This window comes from Bidens hawaiensis, unplaced genomic scaffold, assembly GCF_021521415.1.
Source record: "Bidens hawaiensis isolate Kalapana, Puna unplaced genomic scaffold, B.hawaiensis_p1.1 tig00014910_1, whole genome shotgun sequence".
Taxonomy (NCBI): domain Eukaryota; kingdom Viridiplantae; phylum Streptophyta; class Magnoliopsida; order Asterales; family Asteraceae; genus Bidens; species Bidens hawaiensis.
This window is the reverse complement of record NW_027492323.1, coordinates 1-18157: the sequence shown is the minus strand read 5'-3', so window position 1 is coordinate 18157 and position 18157 is coordinate 1. Positions and strand designations below refer to the sequence as shown.

Genomic DNA, 18157 nt, shown 5'->3' with positions numbered 1-18157 from the left:
TTAAACTTTTTTTTTTTTTTTTTTTCATTTTTCAAGTTAATTTTCTTATTCTTATTTCTAATATAGTGGACGTGGTCCATTTTTTTTAAATCTTTTTCTTTTTTCTATTTAGTTCTAAATTTCAAAAGAGAGAAGTCGATAGTTTCATATTAATATATAATATTTTTATAAAAAAAATATTGTTTTAACATTATGTTAGTTTAATTATAGTGAAATTGTTTATCCAATTATAATAGGAGAGAGACAAACAAGTTACAAGAATATACCCATTTTGGTAAATACTTTTCAAACTACACCAAATTGATAAATATATTTTCCAACTACACCCATTTAGTAAAAAACTCTGGTTTTAAATATATGTTTATCATGATTATGATATTAGGTGATACCCGTCCAATTACCTGAACCTGTTTACTCGCATCAAAACCATATACTGATGTATTATATAATCTTAAAACAATACACACAAAGAACATAATATTTTCACACAAACCTAACTAATCTTTAAACTTCAGATACTAAACTCAAAAGTGATTATTACAAGCTACAAAAGCGAGGTCGATTATTATTTCACAGGCGCATTTACAAGTACGCGTTTTCTACAATTCGGGCACGTCCCACAAACCCGAACCCAAGGGACCAAACAACACGAATGGAAACTGTGTGTGCAAAGCAGAGAAACAATCTCATCACCATCCTTAAAACCTTCAAGACATATTGTACACTCCATTGAAACACTGCAACTTTCACTGCTGAAAGCCTCCAACCGTAAACACTTCACTTCATCTTCAGTCAATCCCGATGGCTGGTTTCTTCGTGTTTCCAAAACATTACGGGTAGAGAAGTCATTTCGACGTCTGGTTGTGGTGGACGACGACCCGACACTTTGCCTGTAAGATTATTGCCATATTGCAAACATTACACGACTTACGTCAGTTTGATAAGTAACCGAGCTAGTCGGTCTGATACAAGCCACTTGACTCAACTATCAGTATTAAGACAATATAATAATAATAATAATAATAATAATAATAATAATAATAATAACAATCAAGGTAAGTATTAATCAACCTGATACTGACCTATTTCCAGAAACAGAAACACCTCGGAGTCTTTCCACAAGTCTTTCTCTTGCAAGTAATACAGATCCGGGAAGTCTATTATGCGCGGTGCCAATGGATCTGCGACCGTCACGATTAATAATGCTACCACCTTCAGGATTGACAGGTTGATGTTCCTGAATGCCACAATTAGCAGTTAGAAAATTATAACATTAGCTTCATAAATTTTTTATAATTTTGCTTTAAAACAAAATATCAGCTTTGAGAATTATGGCAAAGTTCCTGTCTTATAATTATTGAACTGGACATGAATCTGAGTTCAAACATTTTGGATTGCATCAGCAATTGGGGTGCAAATGAGCCGAGCCCGAGCCTCAAATAAGCTCGTTTTGTTACCGAGCCTAAGCCTTGTAAACGAGCGTAATGCATTATTTTTAAGTTTTAACTCTCTTGAACTTTCATATAGTAATTTCACGCTACATGGCCAAGCTCAAGACGAGCTGAGCCTTATCGAGCCCGGGCCTCAAATAAAGCTCTTTTGAACGATATTTTTAAACTCTTTTGAACTTCCATTTATTAATTTCACATAGCATAGCAGAGCTCGAGCTGAGCTTTGGCCCGTTTAAGGTCACGCATATGAGCACGAGCCAAGCTTAGGCTCACTAAAGTTTTTCTCCAAATATATAAAGATAACTAAAAACGCATACAAATTAACTAATTAACAAATAATAAATAAGTCAAGCCCAAGCTACTGAAATACACAATTGATACAAAACTTACTGAAATGCACAATTAATAAACAAGCCGAGCCATTCATGAGCTACTCAATATCGGATTGATCAAGAAAACTCAAAAACAAGCCAAGCCTCAGAAAAAGCTCGTATAGTTACAGCGCCAGGTTTACGCTCGTTGAGCCTTAACGAGCCTAATGTATATTTATATCTTTTGAACCTATTATTTTCACACTACACAGCCGAACTTAAGGTGATTAAAGTTTTTCTCAAAATATATAAAACTAACTAAAAGTGTATAATAAATAATTATTAAAAAAAATAAGAAACGAGTTGAGCTGTTCACGAGTAGAGCCCGAGTCGGGCCAGGGTGGTTTCGAGCTCGGGCTCGAAATTAAACGAGACATCTTAGCTAGGCTCTAACTCGATTTTGAAGTTAAATGTGGAGCCAAGCTCGAGCTCAAGAGGTCGTCTATTTACTTAAGTCAACTACTGAAAATAAAAGTAGCACACACTTAAATATAATAAAAATCAACCACTATTTAATTGCACAATTAACAGAAGTAAATAATTAGGGGAAGTAATACCAGTATCTGATCCAAGCGACGACGGTGAATCCGACGGGAATCGGAGACACACCGAATATTATTATTATTATTATTATTATGACGACGGTAAATAGAATCAGATAAAAAGGAGGAATCAACGACTGTAATGGTGACGTCGTGGTGACGTGGACCACCGGAACGGTATCTCCGGCTGTAAAATAGCTCCGAAGCACTTGTCATCCAAATAATAATAATAATAATAATATCCTCCACCACCAGAACACACACAAATTAAATTAAACAGAGTTTGGATGATATTGTGAGTTTGGTGAGAAATGGGGATGATATTTATTATCGGTTGAAATGCATACATCGAAATGACTAACTACTTTCCGTGTTACTTCTTTCATATTTGACAAAATACCAACACTTTAGTTAACATTTTGAATAATGCCATAAAAAAACACGGTTTTGTTCATGTTTGTTTGTTAAGTTTTATCATAAAAAGAACAATTCATGAGCACCTAACTGAATGGAACTTTTTGTTTGTGTTCGTTCATTATGATAATGATGAGATTGTTTGTGAACTGTTCACGAACGCAAACAATGTTCTTGTTAATGTGACTAACCGAGAATGGCTAGGTTGGGCTTCCATTTCTTCATTTTAAAAGTTTCGATTTTGTTTTCCCTATGCAGGGCTAGCAGCCATAGGTAGGCTTTTGTTTTCACTTAACAGGGCTATCAGCGACTCGTGGAACAACTAAAAATCTGGTTCTTAACCGACCATGAATATTTTGATTAATAGTTAAACCTTCGTATTTACTAAAATTTTTACTTTATTTGATAAAATGTATAAAAACCCATGTTTGTGATGAAAAAAAAATAATAATAAATAAATATAGATTATTTGTATTTTTTTTTAAATTTTGGCCTAGCCCCATGGGATGATTAAGATGGCGAGTCTCTCATTTCGTTTTTCTTTGATACGTAGGGTTTTCATTTCTTCACTTTGGGCTTCCATTTCTTCATTTTAAGAGTGTCGATTTTGTTTTGCCTATACAGGGCTAGCAGGCACCGGTAGGCTTTTGTTTTCACTTAACGAGGCTATCAGTGACTCGTGGGACGACTAGGAAGCTGATTTTCTCAACCGACCCTCAATATTTTAATCAATGGTTAAACCTTCGCATTTACAATTTCTTCTTTATTTGATATAATGTGTATAAGAACCCATGATTGTGAGAAAAATAATAATAAATAAATTTAGATTATTTTGATTCTTTTTATTTTTGGGCTTAGTAGGGACTCGTGGGATGATTCAGATGGCGAGTCTCTCATTTTATTTTTTCTTTGATACGTAGTGTTTTTATTTCTTCATTTTGGGCTTCCATTTTTTCATTTTAAGAGTGCCGATTTTGTTTTCACTATGCGGGGATAGTGTTGGGGTATTTTTTACCCATGAGAAAGCCCAACAAATATTATTATACATGGGTTATTACTATTATTATTATTATTTAGTAATAAATGAAAAAAAAGAAAAAAAAAGAAATATATGTCTTACGGCATACACACCAAATTGGTGTTTTGGGTTTTTGTCTCTTATGGGCTTTGGGCCCTACTACCAGAACGCGGACATCAAACAAACACAAATATATAATTGGTTTATGTTGAGGTTTCGTGTGTGCATTATTCATTCAGCCGACATATTGTTTCTTTTGTTGCTACCGTCGAAGAAGAAGAAGACGAATTCAAGAGAAGATTCATTATTGCTTTATTTTAGTGCCTTTTGTGAAGACAAGAGAAGTTCAGAGATCGAGCAATAATTATTTTGGTGATACCTCTTTCTCGTCTTTTGTAGTTTGATTCCATATACTTGATGTTAGTTTGTTCCAAGTATATGATGTTTTGTGTATGCCTCTAGTTTTACCTAGAGAAGATTTTGTATTGCTCATTATTGGTGATAGTGGATTTGAAGCGGCTCTAATAGTCCCGTGGTTTTTACTCCCGCCTTGAGATGTTTTCCACGCTAAAATTTTTGTGTCCCTTGTAACTTTTGTATTACCCTATTTTATTTGCATCCTCATTGGTTCATTCGGGTCGGGAAAAATTTTAGCCAAACGAAGATTAATTCCGCATTTTTTTGTTTACTGTTTGTGGCTTGGTGGTCGTTTTTCCTAATAGAGTGGTATCAGAGCTTCGGCTCTTGTTCTTGGGTTAAGACTTGTTTGAACGATGGAAGCTAATACAAGTAGGATGGTGAATTTGAATGATGCTAATCATCATGTTTGAAAAGGCAAGATGGAAGACCTTCTTTATGTGAAGGATTATTATTTGCCTGTATTCACTACCGATAAACCTGAAGATAAAACTGTTGAAGAGTGGAATATTTTGCATAGAAAGGTTTGTAGGTATATTCGGCAGTGGGTTGATGATAATGTTTTGAACCATATTAGTGGGGAGATTCATGCTCGTACTCTTTGGACCAAGCTTGAAGAGTTGTATGCTCGGAAGACCGGGAACAATAAGTTGTTCCTAATTAAACAGTTGATAAACTTGAAGTACCGTGATGGTACGCCTGTTACTGATCATTTGAATGCTTTTCAGGGTGTTATTAATCAGCTTGCAGGCATGGGTATTAAGTTTGAAGACGAGATACAAGGTTTATGGCTTCTTGGTACGTTACCGGATTCTTGGGAGACTTTTAGGACATCGTTGTCCAACTCCGCAGCAAACGGTATTATTACTATGTAATTGGCTAAATGTAGTATTACAAAATGAAGAGATGAGAAGAAAGTCACAAGGTTCCTCTTCACATTCAGATGCCTTGGTTACCGAAAGTAGGGGGAGAAGCCATAGTAGAGGTCCGAGTAATAGAGCAAAGCACCGCAGTAAGTCCAAAGGAAATTTTGAAGAGTTTGAGTGCTATCATTGTGGTAGAAAAGGGCACACAATAAAATATTGCAGACAGTTGAAAAAGGAGAACAAAAAGGCAAATTACAACAACTAAAAGAACAACCACAAGAAAGACGACGGTGATGAAGGTACTTCTGAAACTAACACTGCCACCGAAGAATTTCATATTTGTTGTGATTATGATAGGGTGAACATTGCACGCGATGATTCGAGTTGGGTTGTTGACAGTGGTGCTACTTGTCATGTGGCATCACAAAGGGATTTTTATTCGTCTTATACTCCCGGTGATTTTGGGAATGTCAAGATGGGTAATAATGGGCTATCAAAGATCGTTGGTGTTGGGGATGTTTGCTTGAAGTTTGATACCGGGATGGAGTTGGTTTTACACAATGTAAAACATGTCCCGGATATTAGACTTAATTTGATCTCCGCAGGCACATTAGATGATGATGGTTTCCATAGTACTTTTGGTGGTGGAATTTGGAAACTCACTCGTGGTTCGTTGATCGTGGCAAGAGGTGAAAGAACTTCAAAGTTATACATGGCACATCCAAAGATTTCCAGAGACTCGGTTCATTCGTTGACGAGTTATGATGTAACCGATATGTGGCATAAGAGACTTGCTCATATGAGTGAAAAAGGGATGTCCATATTGTTGAAGAAAGATGCCTTGTCCGGTGTGAAAGATGTTCATTTGAAGAAGTGTTCTCATTGTATGAATGGTAAGCAAAAGAGAGTTTCTTTTCATAGTCATCTGCCTCATAGAAAAGAAAGTATACTTGACTTGGTGCATTCAGACGTATGTGGTCCTATGAAGACTCGAACACTTGGGGGCTGCTTATATTTTGTCACATTTATTGATAATCATTCGAGGAAGGTATGGGTTTATACTTTGAAGTCTAAAGATCAGGTGTTTGATGTGTTTAAGCAGTTTTATGCCTTAGTTGAAAGACAAACTGGGAAGAAGCTTAAGTGTATTCGAACAGACAATGGAGGTGAATATATTGGTCCTTTTAATGCTTATTGTAGAGAGAAGGGTATTCGACAGCAAAGGCCGCCTCCAAAGACACCACAGTTGAATGGTTTAGCAGAACGGATGAACAGAAAATTGGTTGAAAGGTTTAAGTGTTTGCTCTCACATGCAGGGTTGCCTAATTCCTTTTGGGGCGAAGCTTTAAATACAGCGGTACATGTTATTAATCTTACTCCTTGTATTCCTTTGCATAATGATGTTCCAGACAGGGTTTCGAGTGGCAAAGATGTTTCATATCGTCATTTGCGTGTCTTTGGATGCAAAGCATTGTGCATATTCCCAAAGATGAAAGATCAAATCTTGATGTGAAGTCCAGACAGTGTATATTCCTTGGTTATGGGCAAGATGAGTTTGGATACAGGCTATATGATCCGGTTTCAAAGAAGCTTGTAAGAAGTCGTGATGTTGTGTTTGTGGAAGATGAGAGTTTGAAAGATATTGAGAAGACACAGGTAGTTCCTCAGTACACTGATGATCTCATTGATTTGGAACCTATTCCTACTCAGCAATCTGAGCCACATCACGAAGATGATATTCAGAATGACGAACAACATGGTACCGACAATGTTGATAATCAAGAGCAGGCAGATTTGGATGAGGATATTCATCCTGAATTACCAGTAAATATGCCTGCATTTGTCCCACTCAAGCGGTCTACCAGAGATCGTCAACCTTCTACTCGTTATTCGACCGGTGAGTATGTCTTACTCACTGATGGGGGAGAGCCTGAGTATTATAAAGAGGCCATGGAAGATAAGCATAAAAGAGAGTGGGTTGAAGCCATGCAAGATGAGATGGATTCCTTGTATGAGAACAATACCTTTGAGTTGGTGAAGTTGCCTAAGGGCAAAAGAGCTTTGAAGAACAAGTGGGTCTACAAAGTGAAGACTGAAGAACATACCTCGAGGCCTAGGTACAAGGCAAGATTGGTGGTCAAAGGGTTCAGTTAAAGAAAGGGTATTGATTTTGATGAGATTTTTTCTCCAGTTGTGAAGATGAGTTCTATCAGGGTGATTCTTGGTTTAGCTGCTAGTCTTGATTTGAGGTTGAGCAAATGGATGTCAAGACAGAATTCTGGATAAAGAAATCTATATGGAGCAACCTGAAGGTTTTTAGGTTAAAGGTAAAGAAGATTATGTTTGTAAACTTCAGAAAAGTCTTTATGGGTTGAAGCAAGCACCTAGACAGTGGTACAAGAAGTTTGAGTCAGTTATGGGGAAGCAAGGATACCGAAAGACTGCGTCTGATCACTGTGTTTTCTTTAAGAGGTTTGGTGATGATGATTTTATTATTTTATTGCTTTATGTTGATGATATGTTGATTGTTGGCAAGAATGTGGAAAGAATTGTTCAGCTGAAGAAAGAGTTAAGCAAGTCGTTTTCTATGAAAGACTTGGGGCTAGCTAAGAATATTCTTGGCATTCGGATTACTAGAGATAGAGCTTCAAAGAAGTTACATGTCACAAGAGCAATACATTGAAAAGGTGCTTAGCAGATTCAAGATGTCTAAAGTTAATGTGGTTAGTACACCTCTTACTCCCAATTTTAAGTTATCTGAAAAAGATTGCCCTAGTTTTGAGAAAGAAATTGAAGAGATGGATGGTGTTCTAGTGGTTGGAAGCTTGATGTATGCAATGGTATGTACACGACCTGATATTGCCCATGCAGTAGGTGTTGTTAGTCGGTTCTTGTCAAACCCGAGTAAGAAGCATTGGGAAGCAGTTAAGTGGATTCTTATATATCTACATGGTACTTCCAAATTGGGTATAACATTTGGAAATGGGGAGTCGATGCTTGTTGGATACACGGATTCTGATATGGCAGGAAATAAGGACAACATGAAATCCACTTCTGGATATTTGATGTTATTTGCAGGGGGAGCCGTGTCATGGCAGTCAAGACTGCAAAAGTGTGTTGCTTTGTCTACTACCGAGGCAGAGTATATGGCAGCAACAAAAGCATGCAAAGAATTATTGTGGTTGAAAAGATTTATGCAAGAGCTTGGCTTTATGCAACAGCGCTACGTGGTTTTTTGTGATAATCAAAGTGCTATTCACCTTGCTAAGAATTCTATGTATCATAGAAGAACAAAACATATTGATGTGAGGTATCATGATTAGAGATGGTATTGAAGACAAGTTGTTTGAACTTGATAAAGTTCACACCGATGATAATTGTTCCGATATGTTGACCAAAGCTTTGGCAAGGGAGAAGCTGAAGATATGTTGCTCACTCGCCGGGGTAGTGAGTTCTTTCTCATAGATAAAAAGGGGGAGATTTGTTGGGGTATTTTTTGCCCATAAGAAAGCCCAACAAATATTATTATACATGGGTTATTACTATTATTATTATTTAGTAATAAATGAAAAAAAAAAAGAAAAAAAAAAGAAATATATGTTTTACGGCATACACACCAAATTGGTGTTTTGGGTTTTTGTCTCTTATGGGCTTTGGGCCCTACTACCAGAACGTGGACATCAAACAAACACAAGTATATAATTGGTTTATGTTGAGGTTTCGTGTGTGCATTATTCATTCAGCCGACATATTGTTTCTTTTGTTGCTACCGTCGAAGAAGAAGAAGACGAATTCAAGAGAAGATTCATTATTGCTTTATTTGTGGGTGCCTTTTGTGAAGACAAGAGAAGTTCAGAGATTGAGCAATAATTATTTTGGTGATACCTCTTTCTCGTCTTTTGTAGTTTGATTTCATACACTTGATGTTAGTTTGTTTCAAGTATATGATGTTTTGTGTATGCCTCTAGTTTTACCTAGAGAAGACTTTGTATTGCTCATTATTGGTGATAGTGGATTTAAAGCAGCTCTAGTAGTCCCGTGGTTTTTACCATCGCCTTGAAAGGTTTTCCATGCTAAAATTTTTGTGTCCCTTGTTACTTTTATATTACCCTATTTTGTTTGCATCCTCATTGGTTCATTCGGGTCGGGAAAAAGTTTAGCCAAACGAAGATTAATTCTGCATTTTTTTGTTTACCGTTCGTGGCTAGGTGGTCGTTTTTCCCAACAGATAGTAGGCACATGTAGGCTTTTGTTTTCACTTAGCGGGGCTATCATCGACCCATGGGACGACTAAGATGCTGATTCTCTTCTAAGAGCTTCAAAAGAACGTAACTTGTTCAAAGGTGTAGGTATTGTTCATTTGATCGTTCTTGAAGCTATATGTTTTGTTAAGTTTTCTTGTAATCGCAAGTTATCTTCGTATATGTTCAATTATGTTCCTGTGTGTTTGTGAACCATTCGTTTATACTATTAACAAACAAATATACCTGGCAAGAACACGTTTATTCTTGACGAACAAATTCATCATGAAAACCCTGTTAAGTTAAATTACCCATGTTTGATTGTTTGTTAGATGAATCAAACAAATAAACACAAACTCATACTATATATAGTTATTAAAAAATAGTGAATTAGTGATTCTACTTGAGAAAAAGAAAAAAGATTAATGGTGAAATTTACAATAGTGAGTCAAAGTAAGACTAACTATGGGCCCCACAGAGACTGAAAGCACTTGAAGTTGCATAGAACTTTGGACACGCCAAAAAAGACCGGAAGTCAAAGAGGTTACCGTTCATTTATTATTTTGTGGTCCCTCAGGTTTCTTCAGTATGCTATTTAGTCCTCTTGCAACATCACACAACTCCTACGCTACTCTAAACTAATATACACAATATCTGGGTTTGAACCTGTGACTTCCTATCTAAAAGACAAGAGCATCTATGAAGTTGTCAGTATTAACTTATCTCAATCCAAATTTATTAATATGTAACGACTACAGAATTTAAAAAAAAATGGAAACCCATTTGATTTGGTGTTATACCACTATATGAGAAAATTTGTATGTTAAAACTCACAACTTAGTTTGGATGTAAGCTTGTGATTTATATCAAAATTTACCAATGAGAATAGACTACCTTATAATTTCAACATCAAACACACACGATAAGTTAGAATCGTCAACGGTAGGAGTGTCAAGTGTGCACTGTCTTTTAACGCATGTCTCATTTTACATTGGACGTTTCTATTACGATGTTATTACAAAGGGAGATGTGATCTTTCACAAGGCATGTATTGTGGTTTTTTAAAGGAAAGTCATAAATATGAGTATTGTCAATTGTGGATATGTATGTTGCAATAAAGATGATTTGTTATAACAATCTAACAAAAAGCCATGAATAACAAGATGTTGGAGTTATAAAATAGGATGGCAAGTAGGATACTATAATATATGATTCATAAACTACATAAAATCTTTATTCATACAACTCATTTATTTTATCCAGTGTAACTTTAAAAATATTGATGTGTCAGGTCGTCTCAATAAAAAATATCGGTAACTTCTTACCCGTGGTCCGACTTACCCTATCAACCTTCTCACACCGTGTTTACCTCTACGGGCGCGATTTCAGGTTGGAGCATTCGAGTTAAGTATAAAATTAATCTAATTGAATTGAATGAGATGTTTTTCTTGACCTTAAAGGGCCATTTATGGAAGTTTTCCAATGCTACTAAAAGTTAAAAAAAACTTTTGTCATAGAAAAGCATATCAATCATTATCAAAACCAAAACGTATGACTTTTTAACCTTTATTCCCACCAACACACCCAACAAAAAATTCTGATCATCTTCTTCATTTTCCCGACAACAAATTGCCACATAACAATAATAATAATAATCTAAAAATCTCATAAAAATGTCTACTTTTAGCTTCTCAGTTATCTTTATATCAATCTTCCTATCTCTCACTCCAATATTATGCAACAATTCTGAAGGTAAATTAATTATAGTATGACATTTTCCATATAATGAACTCAATTCTATATGTTACTAATTATTGATTGTTAATGTTACAGGAAATGCATATATGCTCTAAGAAGCCAGTTTTCAGACCCCAAAAATGTGTTACAAAGCTGGGATCCAACACTTGTAAATCCTTGTACTTGGTTTCATGTTACTTGTGACTCCAACAACCATGTTATTCGTTTGTTAAGATTTCAAGATTCTTGATTATTTATTTATATATTTATTTATTTGTTATTTTATTGCAATATTAGTTTTTAATTTCAGGGATTTGGGGAACTCTAATATTACGGGTCTTTGGGTTCTGAGCTTGGTGAACTCAAGCATCTTCAATACTTGTAACTTGTTACAAACTCTTTCATCTATATTAATTATTTGGTGTTTATCATAACTTTACAATTAAGTTTTTCTGTCATTATTGGTTATTACTTGTGACATTTAGAGCATGCTTGGGATTGAGTTTCAAAACAGTTTATTGACTTATTGGCTTTTAAAAAAACAGGATTTTTGGCTTTTAGAAAACAGTTTTTTAACTCTTTCAAAAAAACTAAAATAAGAAAGTTTGTTGTGATTGCCAAAACACTTTTTTAACTTATTGCTTTTTGAAAAAACCAGTAAGTTAATAAGTTGTTTTCAAACTCAATCCCAAACATGCTCTTTAGACCTTTAGGCCTGTGATTTTACAAAAGGTTATCTTCTAAATTTTTATTGTTGGAAGTAAGTTTAAGGTTTAGAGGAAAATTGACCCTTTTCTTTAGAAAGATGCAACCATGGTTGAGGGTAATTTAGTCTTTACGTTCATTGAAGACGGGCAGGATTGCTTATTAAAACTAGTTATCTACTTATTGAGATTTGATAGCTGTTCCGAGAGTGTTTTGGATTGCTATATGATTATTTGTAGGCCTGTAAATGAACCGAACATTCGGTGAACTGTTTGTGAACCGCTCGACGGGAAGTTCGTTTATTTAAGAAAAGAACGAACGTGAAAGAAAAATATGTGTTCGTTTAATTAATCGAATGAACATGAATGCATGTTCCGTTCGTTCATTTATGCTCATGAACATTTGTTTATGTCTATTTATTTATGTTCGTTTATGCATTAATAGAAAATAATTAAATATTATCTGTATGAGTCATCTACTTAAATGCTTTTATGCTTGTTAATTTGTGTTCTATAAGTGTTTTCATTTATGTTCGTTTTTGTTTGTTTATGTTCATTTACATTTGTTTATATATTATGTATTTTATTCTTTTAATGAGAACCTAAATTGTAATATTTTGCTTAAACTACAGGGAACTTTACGGGAACAACATCGAAGGAAGATCCCGAAAGAATTAGGAAACTTGAAGAACCTCATAAGCATGGATTTATATAGCAACAATTTCCAAGGGGAAATCCCTAAATCCTTCTCTAAGTTGAAGTCTTTAAGATTTTTGTAAGCATTAATCCAAACTCTTTAGCATTATTTAGAGACAGACACGTAAGCTAATATTGTACGTTGTAAACGCAGGCGATTAAACAACAACAAGCTCTCGGGCCCCATCCCGAGGGAACTCACTACTCTTACTAATCTTAAATTTTTGTAAGTGTTAAGGATTCATACAAACATCTTCAACTTCATCTTTGATGGTGAATGTTTATTTGAAAGTTAATGGTTTTGAACTTTGATTGCTGCAGTGATGTTTCTAATAATAATCTTTGTGGCACGATACCCGTTGATGGTCCTTTCACAAGCTTTCCAATCGAAAGGTATATGTCACGCTATGCTCGATTAAATTTGTACCTTTATAATTTTGTTCATCGGTTATCACGTTTAAACTAAAAAATGGGCAGTTAATAGTTTGGTTTTTTGTTTTTGACAGTTTCGAATACAACAGACTGAATGGACCGGAGCTACAAGGACTTGTCTCTTACGATTTTGGATGCTAAATTATTGAAATGATGTGCTTGGTTTGTCATTGCAACCAATATTAAGCAATTAGACCAATATGTTACAGTTTGGATATTTTATCGTGTCATTGTGTGTCAAATGTATGCTTTTCTTAGATCTACTTCCACATGTTTACTATTATGTTTTTCACGTTATTTAAAGCGGATATCGAATATATTTCCATCTATATTGTTTAACATGTATGGATTGTTTAGTGCTATGACATTATGAAGAAAACGGCATTACAACGAAAGAAACACAACGTTGGTTTAATTATGTTAGAATCACGGAAAGCAATGAATCTCTCTTCGTGTTCCTTTTTATGGTTGCGTGGTGTCAAGTAACAAAAGAGACGGCAGATGACGAGTAACGAGTTACCACAAAAAGCCAAAAAGAATAAAGCATAGTAGTGTAGTGTAGTGGAGGTAAACAAAGTTATGCACAATGTACAACATGGAGAAAGGTGTTACGAGCACAAAGTACAAAACTATAATACAACGATACTTCATTTCATTATTTTTTAACTTATATATTTTATACCGGGTAACTATTTTAAAAAAAAAAATATTGAACTCGGGTCTCAACCAAAAGTATTTTAGTTGATAACTTATTTCCCATAGCCGATGTACCATATCCCATATCGTGTTTAATTCTACCAGTTCGAGCATTTGAGTTTTTTTAACAACACATTATTACATCATTTTCTTGTCTACTATAGGACTTGCCCTCATCATTTATGAGGAACTTCACTTTTACAATCACATTGATAGCACTGGGCTACAACTCCTTTGTGAGCGTTTAAGTTGCTTACGAACTTATCTTGTTAATTTTTTCTTGACCTTGAATGACCATTTATGGAAGTTTTCCAGGATTACTAAAAGTTAAAAAAAAAAACTATACAAAAGAAAAAAAGCATACCAATCATTATTAAAACAAAAAACGTATCTTTTTACGTTTATTTTCACCGAACTACTTTTCACATGTCTGCTTTTGACAAAACATTCTGATCATCTTCTTCATTTCCCAACCACAAATTGTCACAATATGACCATGCTTAGTTTAAAATTAGATAACTCATGTATTTTATGCTATTTGGCGTCCACTCGTCCGGTCAGCATTTCAAAGTTTTGCAAAAAAACAAATGTAGTGTGTAAATGTCTACAACTCTCCTACAATTCGCACACTCCAAAATGGTCGTGCGGGGGGGGGGGGGGGGGTTCCGGCGTTTTGGGCCAAAATGCTAGGTGGAAAGGCCTACTAGAGTTGGTCTAATAATCCAAATAAATTCTCATTAAAATGTCTTCAATACTTGTAATTTGTTACAAGTTACAACTCTTTGATCTGTTTATTTTTTTGTTTTTATCATAACTTTACAATAAGTTTTGCTGTCATTATTGGTTCATTACTTGTGACATTTAGACCTTCAGCGGTGACATAACTTTAGGCTTGTGATTTTACAAAGGGTTATCTTCTAATTTGTGGTTGTTGGAGATAAATTTAAGGGTTTGAGCAGTTTATTCCTTTTCTTTGCTTATTAAAACTGGTAATCTGATTTTCTTTTTGTTCAGTTACAACTTTACTCATTTGTCTGTTTTAGTCCTTCAGGTATAATAGTTTTTGTTAAACTCCTCATAAACCTAAGTTAAATTATAACTATTAATAATACCTAATTTCAATAAAAAGTTACTATAACAAAACCGAACTGATACCGACCAAATTTTCACCACGCCTTTTGCAACACGCGGGTATAACAGTAAACTAGTTATAATATGAAAAGCGCGTTAAAGAAAGAAGAAAACTTCAAACCAATGACTTTAACAAACTTTATAGTTCACGTTTTCGACATGGCTCCCTTATGAAAACTTGTATTACGGAACAGCGGAATCTCAAATTAAAAAGAAAAAGAAGAAAAAGACATTTCTAATTTTTACAATTTGAGAATTAATGATATACATACTATAGTCTCTACACATAGAGTAGTAAACTAAATTTAAAGGAGATAAATTGTATTTACTATAAATAAGTATTATAAGATATATCTCTCTAATTCTCTATCTTTATTGTACTAACAAAAATAAAGTAATTTATGGCACGTGTTATTTATTCAACTTACCTTTTTTTAACGTCGAACGAACTTTTCAAATGGGGCTATTGATTAAATTCACAACATCGGGATACACTCGTCTTTCGATCCTGAAAGAACTCTCACCTAAGGCCTACACTCGTGAACGCTCGCCTGAAGGCACAACAATGCGGCGAGATAAAGCCCGTTCAGTTTAAGGATCCAACTAGTGAAAACTAACTACTCACCTAGTCTCCGATTACCCCTTACGTGGCATAACAATAATCTGGTCAAAACTTCTTATGTCAAATATTGTTTCTTTTTCTTCAGCTTTAAATGCCTATAAATAAATAAAATTTAGAATACAAATTTTTTTTTAAAGATTTGTACCTTTTTTATCATAAAAGGAAAAACATTGAAACGTGTGATCACTTAAAAGCAAACAGAACTATTTAAAAGAAAAAACTAAAAGAAATTGTTGTTTCCTCATTTCTGACAAACATATAATTTCAAGACCACAACACGTGTGTTCCTGTCGAAACGGAACCTAAGCTGACTTCCAACAACCTTAACTCAACCAAAAACCTAGAAAAAACACACAGTTTATTTCAACAAAACAAACAAACAAACAACAAAATGTGTGCTTGTTTCCTTAAGAACACTAGTAACAAATCACACCTCTACAACATCTTATGGAGGAGACGATCCGTTTCAATTCAATCGGAGAACCGATTACCAGACAACCCATTTTCGAATAATGGGATTGTTGGGTGGTATTTAGGCTTGATCAAGACCCGACCCGTTCTTACTAAAAGCATTACCTCTGCATGTATCTATACTGCTGATTTATCTTCTCAGGTATATATATATATAATATATCCTATAACATGCATGTCTCAAGATTATTATTTTAGCTATAGGGTTTGATGGTAAAATGTAGGCTTAAATTATTATGAAGTTGATTACTTTAGGGTGAAATTAGTAAGAAATGTGAGTCTCTGAGTACAAGTGCACTCTGAAATCGGTTAACTGAACCAAACCACAGGAACTGGTTTGGAACCTATGTATGTGTGTATGTAAATTATGAATGTTATGTATTTGTGTCTATGTTGTATTTATATATGCTTTGTGTGTTCTCGCTTGGGCGAGAATAGTCATAGTTTCTTCCAACATGGCACATACTTTCTCTCTAGGGCGAGAATTTGCCATATTATCTCACTGACTCGGCTAGAATGTAATAAAATATTATTATTATTATTATTATTATTATTATTTTGGACGAGAAATTTAATTTTTTTTTCTTTCCATGTCGGGGAGAATTGGACATTTGGCAATATGCTATTGGTGAAATAAACTTGTATAATTATGAAGTCCATGTTCATTTTTGTTAAAATGCTTGGTCAATTGGTTAGATTAGTGATTTTCCATGCATCTATTTGTGTATGATATATATTATTCTAGGAAAATATTTTAATACAGATCGGTTTAGGAACTGGTTCCAAAGGTTTAAATTTTTAAGTTCACGAACCAATTTTGACTGAATTGACCAGGAGCCAAACCGGTTTAGGGTTACGAATCGATTTGTTCACCTCTACTTTGTAGCATAAACATAAGCATAAGTTGCTTGGGCTGCAAATGAACCGAACGAAGACGGACAAGGCACTGTTCATGTTTGTTTGTTAAGAAAATAATGTGTTCACGAACACTTACCGAACAAGATTTTATGTTTGTGTTCATTCATTAAGGAAATGCATGTGTTCACGAACATAATCTAACACAAATTAAATCAGCGGTACCTAAAGATTGAGACCGATGCATTCATCAGTGTGAATAATGAAAAAGGAAATGAGAACAATGCAAATTTATGTTAGGGATAATAAATTAAATAATATAAAATGTTTAGATAAAACAAATAAACGTACAAAAGACTTTCATGAACAACATATGCAAAAGAACATTCACGAACGCTCATGAACACATTACCGAACATTCACGAACACAATTGAACGAACGAGGGTTCTTCATATGTTCGTTTGTTTAACTAATCGAACAAAATTTCTTGTTCATGTTCATTCATTCATTAAACAAACGATCACAAACGATTCCAAGCTTTGTAACATTTGTGTTTTTATTCATATTTAGACAATTACAGTGTCATCTTCAGAGTCTTATGATCTTGTACGAACGCTTCGTATGGCTGGATACGGAATGATAATATCAGGCCCATCACTGCATTTTGGGTTCAATTTTATGTCAAGATTATTTCCAAAGAGGACTTAATTTCAACTTTCAAGAAAATGTTCATGGGCCAAGCAATAATGGCACCTATTTTGACTGCAGTATTCTTCTCCGCCAATGCCGGTCTACAAGGTACCTGTTAAGTTAGTTTCTTGCATGCATTTTAATGTCTAGAAATTGTGATTAATGTTGGAATATGAATATGTTTGTTAGGTGAAAGCGGTGCAGAAATTGTTGCTAGATTGAAACGCGACTTGGTGCCTTCATTGATCAACGGCGTTATGTACTGGCCCGTGTGTGATTTCATCACATTCAGATTCATACCTGTGCATTTGCAGGTAACAATTTGTTTAATAACTAATATTGTAATTTTAAGTATACTAAAAATAAGGGAATTGATTTTTTGTGATGATGCAGCCGTTGGTGAGCAATTCGTTTGCGTATATATGGACGGTTTACATGACTTATATGGCAAGCTTAGAGAAAGCAGGCACCAAATAGCTGCTGCTGTGTTTATGTGAATGAGGCTGCAGGCTGCTAGCTATTTTACATTTACTGTTATAGCATTTTTTTACTTTTTTTTTATAAATGTTGAGAATATTTGTTATCTTCTAATAAACTATTTAATTTAGAGCTCTGAGTTTGGCTTTATGAAGTCTCTATATTTATTTTGTTGATGTATTTTCATCTATTTTTAAGCCATATCTGGTGGTGTAACCGAGCCAAGCCTGAGCTCTGCTGGTTTTGACTTACGAGAGCTAGAGCTCAAGCCTGGCTCATTCCGAGCTCTTTTCTAAAGCTCGAGCTCATCTTGTTTATTATATTG

General features: G+C 34.6%; 1 protein-coding gene and 1 pseudogene across 2 annotated transcripts; one reads left to right on the top strand and one right to left on the bottom strand.

The window, feature by feature from the left end:
• Positions 1 to 526: 526 nt before the first annotated feature.
• LOC143548097 (putative E3 ubiquitin-protein ligase RHY1A) lies at positions 527 to 2580 on the bottom strand. Its single transcript, XM_077039352.1, has 3 exons — positions 2380 to 2580; positions 1083 to 1237; positions 527 to 890 (listed from the first exon to the last, which is right to left on the bottom strand). Exons 1-3 carry the CDS (start codon positions 2578 to 2580, stop codon positions 566 to 568), a joined length of 681 nt encoding a protein of 226 aa, XP_076895467.1. The 3' UTR covers positions 527 to 565.
• Positions 2581 to 15729: 13149 nt separating this feature from the next.
• Positions 15730 to 17879, top strand: LOC143548092 (uncharacterized; annotated as a pseudogene). Its single transcript, XR_013137885.1, has 4 exons — positions 15730 to 15951; positions 17236 to 17463; positions 17545 to 17669; positions 17749 to 17879. The product of XR_013137885.1 is annotated as an uncharacterized LOC143548092 (transcript).
• Positions 17880 to 18157: the final 278 nt, after the last annotated feature.

Bases quoted from the DNA above. Each gene is read 5' to 3' on its own strand.
- LOC143548097 (XM_077039352.1), bottom strand. From the start codon at position 2,580: ATGACAAGTGCTTCGGAGCTATTTTACAGCCGGAGATACCGTTCCGGT. The intron at 1,238-2,379 runs GTATTACTTCCC...TGTGGCATTCAG, and splicing joins GTCGCTTGGATCAGATACTG to GAACATCAACCTGTCAATCC. The intron at 891-1,082 runs GTCAGTATCAGG...ATAATCTTACAG, and splicing joins GTTTCTGTTTCTGGAAATAG to GCAAAGTGTCGGGTCGTCGT.